General features: G+C 41.3%; 1 protein-coding gene across 3 annotated transcripts in view; it reads left to right on the top strand.

Moving 5' to 3' along the window:
* Positions 1–10,149, top strand: part of evi5b (ecotropic viral integration site 5b) — a 42,203-nt gene extending 32,054 nt beyond the window's left edge. For all 3 annotated transcript variants that reach the window (XM_044044735.1, XM_044044736.1, XM_044044734.1), the window contains 2 exons: positions 5,541–5,636; positions 9,686–10,149. In XM_044044735.1, coding sequence (XP_043900670.1) covers positions 5,541–5,636; positions 9,686–9,982 — 393 coding nt within the window. In that variant the 3' untranslated portion in view covers positions 9,983–10,149. The remainder of the gene's footprint in view (positions 1–5,540; positions 5,637–9,685) is intronic.
* Positions 10,150–12,525: the final 2,376 nt, after the last annotated feature.

Raw genomic sequence — 12,525 nt, 5'->3', positions numbered from 1 at the left:
GTTTCAAGAAGTCATCAGTCTGTTCATTTTCTCTTAATTTTCATATCTAGTCTGAGATCTAGTCTGAGATCTTAACACAAAAGATGTGGATGTATTGTTTGCTCTCATCGCCATGGAGACACCTCTGTTATTCAAATCCAGTCAATCTACACCCACACAGTCTGTGAGATTGTGATTAGCGGAGTATTTTTATTTCTGACGCAATCAGATCGTGTTCATTCGAAACCGTTTTAGGTACAAAAGCTGCACTGGAGGTGGCCGATGCTTTGTTTTTGTACGGATTTAAAAAAAAGTGTTTTTGACAACAGGCTCTTGTCATATTCTTGTTAAGTAGATTTTTATCTATTCCATAAGTAGAAATACATTTTTGTCTGTTTGTGTTTGTGGATAGATATTAAATGAAGACTTTTTTTTAGTCGCGATAGGAACTATTGACAGAAAATAAACTGCATATAGGGGCAAATCTCAACGAGCAGGAGTGAAGGAACCGGTGTTTACCCCAAACAAATGTAACGTCACACAACAAAAGATGACCATAACAAATACAGGAGCACCAACCTTCAACAGTAGTAGCAGGTGATAACAGATCAAATCGACAATTCTGATTCACTTTAGGTCTATAAATATTGTCTGTTAATCAAACGGATAAAGAGACTTTTTATTTTGTTGCTTGTAAAGAATTAATACTAATGAACTTTCCAGGACTTTGTTTTCATTAGAGGAAAGATGATTGAGTCATCACCACCTCTGCTCAGTGGTGAACAATCTCTGACTTCTCTGGTTATTTTACTACCTTCTTCATGTGATTAACGTGCATTTGAAAAGTGTTATGATCAAATGTCCGTCACTATCCATTATTTGGGATACTGACACTTATACTATTACCTCAGTACCACTGAGTACTCGTGTCATAATAGTATCGACTACTGAGTACTTATGTAATGATATTGTAGTAATTATTAAGTACTCGTGTCATAAAATAGTGACTACCGAGTACTTATGAATGCTTATGATTAAGTCTTGACGTCACTTTCTTGAACTTTTGTCTACTTTGGTTTTCAGGCGATGGAAAGCGGAAGCTTTTTGAGGTGTGAATGTAAATACTCTCCTGAGTGTCAGGTGTTAATCCATCATCTGAGCTGAAGCCCCAGACTATTTATAAATAAGCATGACGCCTACAGAGAACCTCCACACTGAAACACAATCTAACAGTGAGGTCTGAGGTTTTTTTGCTCCTGCCCTCACACACCTCTGTGTAAATGACTCTGTCGAGTGGATTGGTCATCGAGTTCATTGTTAGTTTTTAATAAAGAGACTGCAGTAAAGACTCCACCTTTGCGATTTGATCTGCACACAAGTTTTTAAAACTCGGAAACTTCAAATTTAGCTTGACAGCTAAATGAGGGGAGAACTGCAGACATCAGTGTGGAAATCCTTGGCAGGTTGTTTATTTATAAAGGGCAGGACTTAGTTTGCAGTATAAGACATGATCCTTGATTGGAGTTCTTTTCAATCAAGTGGCATTCGGTCATGTCGTCGCCCATGAGAATCTCAGCTCTTGTTTTTAAGCCTCCAGATCCACTTTGGCCTTCACCATGTTGACCGTCTGCAAACAGAAATCTAGTGTCCACTCACATGTGTTGTACTTTATTGTCTATTTTCCTCTAAATGGGAACATATACTTTACAAAGTTGTTGTTAATGTTCTGTTTGAAAGACCTGAAACTAGTGATTGCAGCCATTGATAATGAAATGATAAATGATTTATTTTTATATAGCACTTTTCTAGTCTTAAAGCTTTCATACAGCACATCCATGTGCAGCACATTTTTCTACTGCACATTATCAGGTGTCTTGCCCAAGGACACATCAGCATGTAGACTAGTGGAGCTGGAAATCAAACCCATAACTTTTGAGTTGAAAGATGACTTGCTCTACCACTGAGGCGCCATTAACTTCTCAGGCAAATATTCAGCCATGTTAGAAGTGACTTATGAATCAGGTGAGAGGTAGAAGCAACATTTTGGAGGAGTCCTCTCTCTCTGCTACGCCCGTCTTATTTCCTATGCTTCACATATCACTGTGAAAGACTGCGCTTATGTTTCAGGTCTCGGTTATTGTTATGTTTAGTTTTTTCACGGGTTTTGTGTCCACAAGAAATGATAATGTTGCCTATGATCCACAGTCTGTATGTCATACCTGATTACAGTCTTAAGACAGAAATTTAAAACTTTAAGCTTAAAGCTAGCAACTTTTCTGCAGCTAAAGGTTACAGGCAAAGCTTGAATATTAAAGGTTGTTGGATTTCAAGTCAGTTGGAGTGTGATTAACTGTCAGAAGTGAGAATCTGTCACAGTCTCAAGATTACATTTCCATTCCTTGGGTCACGATTTGGTTAAAATTGATTTTTGATTCAGAACATAGAGCTGCTAATTTTAGGGTCTACTCTGCTTTTGTGTTCTGAGAAAAAAAAAGTGAAGTGTTTGCAAGATTAAGTAGCTTTTATATCTATAACCTGTATAACCTGAAAAAAGTTCTGTACATTTTTTTTACTCCTAGTAACCAATCAGAAGTAATTATTACCAGAAATGTTAGGACTAATATAAATGAATTTTAAGACTACGATGGTGAAAGACACTGCATGTAAAGCCAAGCTGTGTACAAAGGTTTATGAGCACCGCTAACGCCACAGTCCCACAGTCTCTATGCTGAGAGGAAGTGGTTTCTCATCTTGAAGCAGAGACTCTACCAAAGGTGACATGCATGGTTTATTTTGAGGTTTGACAACATGCTCAGAGATGTTGTAGCGTCAACAAGTCGTTACCATGTTTACTCTACCAATCTAAAGTGGTCTAAATTTGTCATGTAAACCCTCTAATGAAGCATGAGTGTGTTTTAGATTTGTGGGCAACAGTTTAAAATAAATCATATCTGCTCTTTACCGAGAAGCAGCAGCAGCAGCAGCAGCAGCTTCCTGATAAATTAATCACAAAGTTCAATCATAGTAAAAGTATAATCATCATTTCACGCCAAAGCAGCAAAGTGTCACACATCCTCCACAGATTCTGAGTAACGTGCACGTCAGTGCCACAAAAGACTTTGCATAGACAACATACATATCATTTATCAGATACAGTTCTAATGCTCTGCATTGGCATTTCTCCTTCCTGAGCTTTGATTTGACTTATTTGCTTTGTTCAAGATTTTTGAAGTGGGGTTGCATAAGGACAGCGTGTCACATACAGTTGACTGATATTTAAATCCCACAACAAGAAGGGTAATATAAGATAATCCTTTATTAGTCTCACATTGGGGGAATGTACAGGATCCACTGGTTTTAAAGTCCACAAACACAGTGTGAATAGATAAAATCAGCACTGATGTTTTTATCTGGCTTTGCTTGAATCTCTTCTTCTCACGCACACCAATTAAGAGTTTAACAAAGGTGGTCACTTACCCACAGTCCTCGGCAGGTCAGTAAGCGTCAATAAGGACAGTTAGACAGTTAATAGAGTAACTTACGACGGGAAGAGTTCAGCCTGTTGCAGCATCTTGGAGGGGGAGAATCCGCGGCGTCTCCGACCAATTGGTAACGAGGCTCCCCGCGACAAGAGGAGATGAAAAGGAACTGATCCTCAGGTGACACCGGAAGATGAGCTTTGTCACCGGTCCACCGTTGTTATTCGTGATGTTTGTTGCTATAAGTTACTCGACCTACGCATGGGCCAGACGGAATATCTAGTGAGTAAAGCTCTGCCTCAGTCGGTCAGTCAGGATGAAATAGAACACTGTGTGTGGGCCCCGGTGCCTGAGTGTCCAATTAATCCAATCAATGGGGATTGGGTGCTTTGCTCAGAGGTACCCTAGTCTTTGACCCATGGGCTGTCTACTGAGAGGAGTGGAAGGAGGGTGAGGGAGTCAAAGGGTTAAAAGACTGCTGCCTAATCTACCCAGATTTCCTCGTGGTTAGAGTGGGAGGTGGATGGATTTTTAAGTAGACCTCCATAACTCACATTTTTTATTTTGAAAAGGCCATGCAACCACATATTTAAGATTGACATAGAGGTGACATAGATACAGTACATACAGCACGTCACTACTCAGCTACTTGGGCCTAACACAAAGTCCTGCACACCATTCCCCTTTAAGATGTGGTGATAATGATTTCCATCATGATTAATGAAATCTTTTCCCAGTGACAGTGCAGTAAACAAAGCAACGTGGTTGTAAATATGCGACTGTTTTGCCTTAAACAAAACTCAGGAGAGTGTAAAGCTGCTGGAAGGCAAGGAAGACGTGTTATTGTATGAGTGTGAGACGTTTGGCATCCTCAGCTACAGTCTGACACCTGCTCCTTCACACAGCTGAGCGTTAGGAAGTGTTATTAACTGCCTGGCCCTCGTCGTCGCAGTGTTTTGGAGCCACTCAACCTCAACAGTTTCTTGGAATAATCGTGTTCAAATCTTCTGGGATGCACTAAACTCGACCCCGCCTTAGCACACGAATCAAACAGCCCATCTGTAGTTCACGGCACTCGGTGTCATCTCTGTGCATTGAAAAGCCACCCCTGCTGTCTTCCCCTCTTCGTCTGTTATGTGTTGCAGCCTGTGGTCTAAACTCCGGAGTGCCACCTTTACTGGTCTCACTGTAGCACTTGCAGATTCAAGGGTGTGATTTGAGGTTTGTACCAGAGCGTGTGTGCGTGTGTGTGGTAGTTTCTAAATTCCACAGATGTCTTCTTTACTGAGGAAAATAAACATCACTGGGGCTGTTTAACTGTCGGGGCTAACAACCAGTCACTCATCCCCAGGGAGGAAATCAAGCAGCAACGAGACACAAATGCCTTGTTTCCTTTTGACATCTGTCATTTTGCTCGCAGGTTGTTGTGCTGTGGTTTTGGTATTTAGGCTCCAGCATAAGCCACAGTTTGTCCAGTTAATAACAACAGGTTTCCTCAGAGTCTTGCTGTTGAAAAGGGTGGTTCAGTTGTTCTGACGTTTGTTTGACACAGGAGTCGAGCCGCCAGCAGGGACACAAAAGAAAAAAGTTCATTTTTACCTCACGGAGAAACGGGAGCTGCTGATCTCCTGCTGCCTCATGTGACTTTGTCACTGAGGTAAACACAAACGAAACATTTCAAAACACAAAATTAAAACAACAAACTTGTCGACAAAAGCAGTGGATCGCATCTCCTGTGTGCCGACATGTAAAATCACTAATACTCAGTTTCTCAAGGGATTTCGTTGCAGGAGAGTGATTTACCAAGCCAAAAAAAAGCCAGAAAAGCTTTATAATGGTGATGTAAAGTGGTGCACTTCAGCAGACATTTTCTTTTATTAGCTAAAATCGTTTTTTTTCTGTCTTCTGGAAACCATATTTTCTCCATGTCTCAGGCTGGTTTTCAGCACGCACAACTCCTTCACCACTGACTGTGTGTATATTTCTTCACCTCCCTCTGTAGGAAAAGCACTGAGTGCTGCAGCTTTTTTTTTCTTTTTTCTTGCTTTAACACACACACAATCTCATCTCTTTTATCAACAGAAAGAAGAGGGGAAGGTCCAAGGCCAGCTGAACCACACCGACTCAAGCCAGTACATCCGTGACCTCAAAGACCAGATAGCAGAGCTCAAACACGAGGTGAGAGGCACAGGAAGAGTCACCGCATCCATTTCTAATCACAAGTGTGGTTTACATTTTTATTTTTCCTGGTAGAGATTCAGATTTTCTTGTTTTCTTTGATCAAGGTTTCTAGAAGATTCACTACATTCCCTCAGATATGATTTTGCTTTGAAGCCAACAGATTAGTAGAAGTGTTAACTACACCCATAGACTTCCTGTGTGGAGGTGACTCTACATGCACTGTGTAAATACTCTCAGATATCACTTTGGCTCTCACAATGTGACATTTGTACAAAATGCAATCAGAATTGAACCCTCGTTGGCATACGTAACAATTCTAGACCATAAGGAGAGGCCAGTTTATTACGAATTGGCAGCTGAGTTTGTTCCTTTTGCAAGGAGTAATGTGGTGACCCACTTTTCTTTTCAATAGTCAATGTTTCTGACTAAATGAATGGTGTAAGTTTGTAAGTCACCTTATTTTTGCTCTAGACACACATAGTGACAAAGTAAAGTGACTGCGTGGGTTCATGAAGCGCTAAAAAAACTGATATGGTAATCCATTCATTCAACTAATCGATAAGGTAAATATTGATGATTTGATTATAAAACACAAACATTACAATAACTAAAATTGGAAAATGAATGTGAAAATGTATATAAAACACTGGATAATGGTACTAAAATCCAAATCCTGAACAATTGATATTTTTTATTCTCAAATCAAAATTTAATTTGAAACCTCTTTGTGTAGCATTTGTGGAGGACGACTGTTTTCAGGGTTTACTCCATAGTTCTTTACTCCACATTGTTTTTCTCTGACATAAACACTGTAATGTGTGAAGTGGAGAAACTCATTTGCTTTACACAAACTTCAGCGACAGCTTCTTGTTTCTTATCATTATTATTATTAGTAGTAGTAGTATTATTAATGATAGTAATAATAATAATGATCATAACAATAATAATACATTTCATTTGTTGGTGCCTTTCTGACACTCAAGGTCACCTTACACATACAACATAAAAATAGAATAAAATACAGTAAAATATAATAATAAAAGCTGTGTGGTCAGAGAGAGTATGTTTTTTTAAAAAGGTGAGTTTTTAGTGTAAGGGCAGTTAAACTTCACCTGAGGTCACACACACACACACAGTCATTTCCCTCTCTTGGTTTTGCCTGGTGGTCATCTCGGGCAGAAGGTGGTCTGCTATGAATCATGCTACCTCAAGTGTCTGCAGTGAGCAAACCTGAAAGTCATGATGTCTTCAACACGAGGCCCACCACCTTCTTCCTACTCCTCCTCCTCTTCCTCTTCCTCCTCCTTCATCACAGTTTGCAATCAAACCTGCTGGAAATTTTTACTGCTGCTGGTGCCAGACACACTCTGACACACTCTTGAATAGATTACACTTTCCCTTCAGCGTGACGTCAACAGGAAGTGTAGAGAGGTGCAGGTTGTTTCTGTGACTGTGTTTTCTGATCCGGACTTTGAATGCGTCTCTTCCTACATGTCTGTCCGCTGTATGGCAGGTCAAATCAGGTGAGTCCACCTGACCTCATCTGTCCCCCTCACCCGTGTCTGTTCAGATCTGGTACGAAACATTCAGCCTTAGTGAATCAATCACGTGGACAGCTGTCCTGACTCCGTCTCTCGTGATCACATGAGCTCTGATCTGGCACCCCCCGCCCTTTATTTAAATGAGTTTGCGGCATGGTTAAGTTGCGTTTCCACTTGCATAGTCCCTGGTCCCAGGTACTCTTTTTAGTACCTGCTCTGGTAAAGGTCCAAGCACGCTGAGTAGGTGCTATACGTGACGTCACCAGACTGCCGAGCACTGATTGGTCACTGAGTGCCGTGACATGAAGAGACCGACACAAGAATCAAGCCGAAACAATGCCAAACTGTAGATTAGTTAAAAACGTGGGTTAATCTCCATCAATGACCAGGGAAATGTCTAAAATCTCAATATTTAACAGAGTCACCGCAGTTTCATGCAGCCATGCGGTGATGACTCCGCCTACGTTGAGTAGGTACTATTTTTGGTGTGGAAATGCAACCTGTGTCGCGTCGTGCTGAGGCGAGCCGGGACCATAGTGGAAAACGGCCATTTGGGAACTCTGGTTTCCTCCCTAAAACATACTGGACACTTGAAATTGACTCCAAATAGCCAACTTGTGTACATTAAACCTAAACATCCATTCCGCCCTGTTGTCATTAGTGCACCAGAATATTTCTGTTTTGAGAACACACTCACTGAATGTGTTTTCTATTAAATTCTTTCATGTATAATAAATTGTTCAATCGTAAAATAAATGATGAACCATCGGTGAAGGTTCTCAGTGATCAAACAATATATATTATTTTATAATTCCCTCAAGCCTTTGTAAAAAAAAACATATTTACCCATGTATGAATACTATGGTCATTTCAAAGGATGAATCTGGACATTGACCCATTTCAAAACCACAGCTGCATTCTCTCACGTGGCGTTGAGTCGGGCCACTGGTTGTTTGTTTGTTTGTTTTTCTCATTGCTCAATTCGCTGCCAGTGTGTCCATTTGTTCAGAGCATAGTTAAGGTTTTTTAAAGTGTGGTTGTATGAGGCACTCGCATCAAGATGGCGACCAGCAGGGGCACAAGGAATAACATCTTTTAGCCACTTAACAAAACGCTCACCCAGTAAACTCTGTGTCAGCTTCAGTCTATGATATCCAACAAATAGGTTTCACTGCTTTGTCTCACAGTTGGACAACAGTAAACTAAAACATTCACCCACTCTCCCACACCAAGGTCCACAGAAATAAAAGCAGCTGCTGTTCTGCTGAGACTGCCTCGTTTGGTCAAGTTTGTGACTGATGGGGGCAGCAGTGTATAAATAAACTCCTCTGTGCTGTGATGTAATGTAAGGTCTGATTTACTAATTAGGTTAGCCTCCCGTTAATTAAATATCCGTCAGACAACATCTGTTTCTCAAACTGCTTCTTGGCATATTGTAGTCGTTGCTGACTGTGGTAGTACCTCATGCAACCACACTTCAAAAAACATCACATTTCATTTGTGCTGGTGACGAAACAGAAATATCACTGATTTTCTGAGTTCTACAATGACATGTTATGTCATGTTTTCATGACAAATGACACGCGTGTGCTTTGTAGGGATGTCCCGATCTGATATTGGATGTCGGTCCGATATAAGCAGTCCATTCCGCTCCAGCAGCGCCCGTTGTGATGACGTGGGCACTGCGTGTTGGATGCATGTAAAGCCCACATGATCACAACAACAGTGTGTGTGTGCTGCTACTATTTCAAATCAGAGGCTACAAAGCCCCACAACGAGCGTGAACTAGCCGTTAGCACCACGCTAGCTTATCCTGAGGCGAGCTGCTAACACAACATTATTTCATAAACCAGCGCCACCTGTCGACTTTCAATAGCCTCCGTTTGTTCATTATACCCCAAAAACCAGCCATGCCAAGAGCTTTGTGTGTTTTTAAATGTGTCCTGAAGCGCCACACTCGGAGCTAAGTACGTCTGCGGGGCCGGTCCCCGGGCTCTGGGATTACCTGCGGGACGAGTCACTCACCCTGTGTGGGTTGGGCTAATCCAAAATAGTGAAAACAAGGGGGGTGTTCTTTGAAGACACGCTGTTACCTGTGAAACACGGGTGCTCTGAAAACACCCCCATTAACACTTGGTTCTTTCCTCCTGGTGAAATTAACCATAGACTGTATGAAATTAACATGGCTAAAAATCCAATATTCTTCCGTTGAAGGTTAAAATGCATCTAACTCATCGGTTCGTAATAAATGGGTCAGTTTTCCTCAAACCTACTGTTGCTGACTATTGTTCTCTGTCTAAGTAATATCACTTGATCAAGCCTATTCTAACATTCCACACTACAAAATATGTAATTAACTGTAATGAATCGCGCTGATATCGTATCGGATCGTTCTCGGCCAATACTCAAGGCTGCAATATCGGTATCGGAAGTGAAAAAGTAGTATTGGGACATCCCTAGGGCTTCGTTTGTTTGAACTTTTTTCTGTCTTGCCTCCTCCCACAGATCTGCTGCTTAAAAGGGCAGAGAGTTCTATCCAGTCAGCCCACTTTTGACGGCATCCACATCGTCAATCACTATGTGGGGGACAACGAGTCGTACCAGTCTTCAGACGAGGAGGGAATCAAGGTGCCCGCCCTCCAGGAGACGCAGCAGAGGAGCAGTGGCCGCATCCGCCTGCGTCCCAACCTCAGGGACACGGATAGCGATGAGGAGGAGGAGGAGGAGGAGGAGGAAGAGGACAGCGAGGCACTGCGCCTCTCTGTGCCTCAGAGCAGCAGCCACAAGACTACAGCCGTGTGACCGGCCACAGGTGGTCAACAGTCTACAGAAGGAAAACGCAGCAACATTTCATATCGTGAGAATCACTCACTCATGTGAATGTAGTTTTTCTTTCTTTATTTTTGTTTTCTTCCTGAGGGCAGTGCAAGATTATCAGAGGATTAACTAATGTGGAACAACTCAGTAGACCAGAGGAGGAAGAGAGAGAGAGAGAGAGACCACACCCCCTTCTCCACCACCGCGTTGGTACAATGGAGAGAAAGAGGCGCACACACACACACACACACACACACACACACACACACACTTCGTGGATGTGGTTTTTATATTTTTGAGAATTTTTTTTTAAAGAAAGTCAACATCAAAAAAACATGGTGTTCCTCAGTGTGTGTGTGTGTGTGTGTGTGTGAGGGCTGTCACTTTTTCTGAACAAATGTTTCACAACGCGCGTGAGACGCACAAAAGTGTGAGGACGTTATTTATTATTACTCTTATTATTACTATTATAACTCGCTAATTGCTAATGCTGCTTGTTTCCGACGCCTCCCCCGTCAGCTGACTTGGGCGGAGCCAACAGCAAAGCAACATTTGGGTGAGTGTGTCCTCACTTTTCCGTCTACAGTGTAGAAACCAGTGCTTTTGTTTGTTTCCTCCATTTACAGCAACACAACAAACCATAAACTGTCTTTGTCTTTTACCGATGGATTGATGAGCTTATAGGCTGTACATGATCAACTCAAACGGGTTTTTAAGGTTTTGAACTTTGCCCCCAATCTCTAACAAATATCTGAAAAAAGTGACAGCCCTAGTGTGTGTGTGTGTGTGTGTGCATGTGTGTGTGTGTGTACATAAACACAGTGGGGCAAGAGTTCCTCTTCAGGTACAATGATGGTCTCAGATGTTGTGCAGCCCACTGTACATAAATATAAATAAATACATTTATAGATATAATTTACATCATATATATATTGTATTGTGTGGATAAGTTTAGTCAAAGCCACTTGAGTCGGCCAGTGTGGACTTGTGGGTAATGACAACTGCTTTGGCCTTAGCGCTCGCCGCATGCCTTTTCACTGGGGCTGGTGTATCACAAGCTCCATGTGACGTCTGGATATTTGTAGATATGTAAATGTTTGTTATTACGGTTTATTTCGTTTTTATTCCTTTTGAACTTGAATACTTGTATCTGTTGCATATCTGACTTTTAGAATATATTGTACACTTCACAAAACAAAGGGACATAAAGGTTAGTTATGAAGACAAATCCTGTGTATGAGAGGAAGGAGGAGGCACAGTTAAAGTTGCAGTAGGCAGGAACACCAAACTCCTCCCACCAGAGGAGGAGCATGTGCTTCAACCACGGCAGTAATCAGAGAAATCATACTAACACGTATTGAGTTGTGTTTATTAAATAATCAGTTTCTAAATTTTGATAAGCTCAACCTTTTCATTCATTTGGAGTGGAGTTTTTTTCTCTCGTTCAATCTCCTTAAATGTAAACATGTTGCGGTTCGTCCACGAGATACTTGATTAGGACGTTTTATACCCTCGTTTTCATTTTACTGACAAAATAATCATAACCACTAGAAAGGAAAATATTCAACAGATGAATCGACTATTGGAATAATCCACTTTATTGTCTGATAGGCTTTTTATGTAAGTACTGTCTACCCACACTGTAATGATGACATTTCAAGTTAATGATTATGTTTCTCGTCATTTTGACCAAACAAACACTAACACAGATGCTTCTTCTGTAGTTCTACACAGTCCGTACTGCTACTGAAGAGCCTTTTCCTGAATTATTATGGAATTACTGATTGATGGTGACAAAAGTGTTACCTAACACTAGTTTTAATTTTGAAATGTCCATGTTCTCTTTTCAGTTAAAAACATTCCAAAAGCCATTGGTTACAATATCAGTCAATATCAATGTTTTACACAAACATTTGGCGCTCGTAAACAGTGTAGCGTCATGTCAATGTGTCAAAATGAAACGGTACTTTGTGTACGACTACGATTTACTGTAAAACAAACACAAGTGGAACACTGTGGAACACTGTGGAACACTGTGGAACACTGTGGAACACTCCACTTCTGACAAGCAGCAGCTGCTTCAGTAATTCCACACATGCAGTACCATCTCACAAACACAGGTGGAGCGTTACGAAAAACAAAATCCTGCTTACTGCACCTTTAACATGAACAATGAACACATAAGGGGACAGATGTATTTCCTGTCTTAGCGGGGGTTTTTTTGTGACCGCATTGCAACTTGATTTTTCAAAATCTCATGTTTTGTGTATCACAAACATGGGTCAGTGTAGAAAAGTGAAACACAAGGTGGGGAAGAATCAGGGTGTCGAGCCAAAGTGTTTGTCCGTCAGCATCATCTTCTTCCACAGGCCTGTTCCACCAATGTGTGAGACCGTACATGAACACGTACTCCTGTCGTGAGTGGAGGACGATCAGCAGAATGTTGTTGCTTTGAATGGGAGAGAAACATGTTTGTGGCACTTTGGAGTCTGTGGTGCATTCAGACACACACACACACACATGACAAC

The sequence above is a fragment of the Solea senegalensis genome, linkage group LG14, assembly GCF_019176455.1.
Source record: "Solea senegalensis isolate Sse05_10M linkage group LG14, IFAPA_SoseM_1, whole genome shotgun sequence".
NCBI classification, from domain to species: domain Eukaryota; kingdom Metazoa; phylum Chordata; class Actinopteri; order Pleuronectiformes; family Soleidae; genus Solea; species Solea senegalensis.
This window is presented reverse-complemented; position numbering and strand designations above follow the sequence as displayed.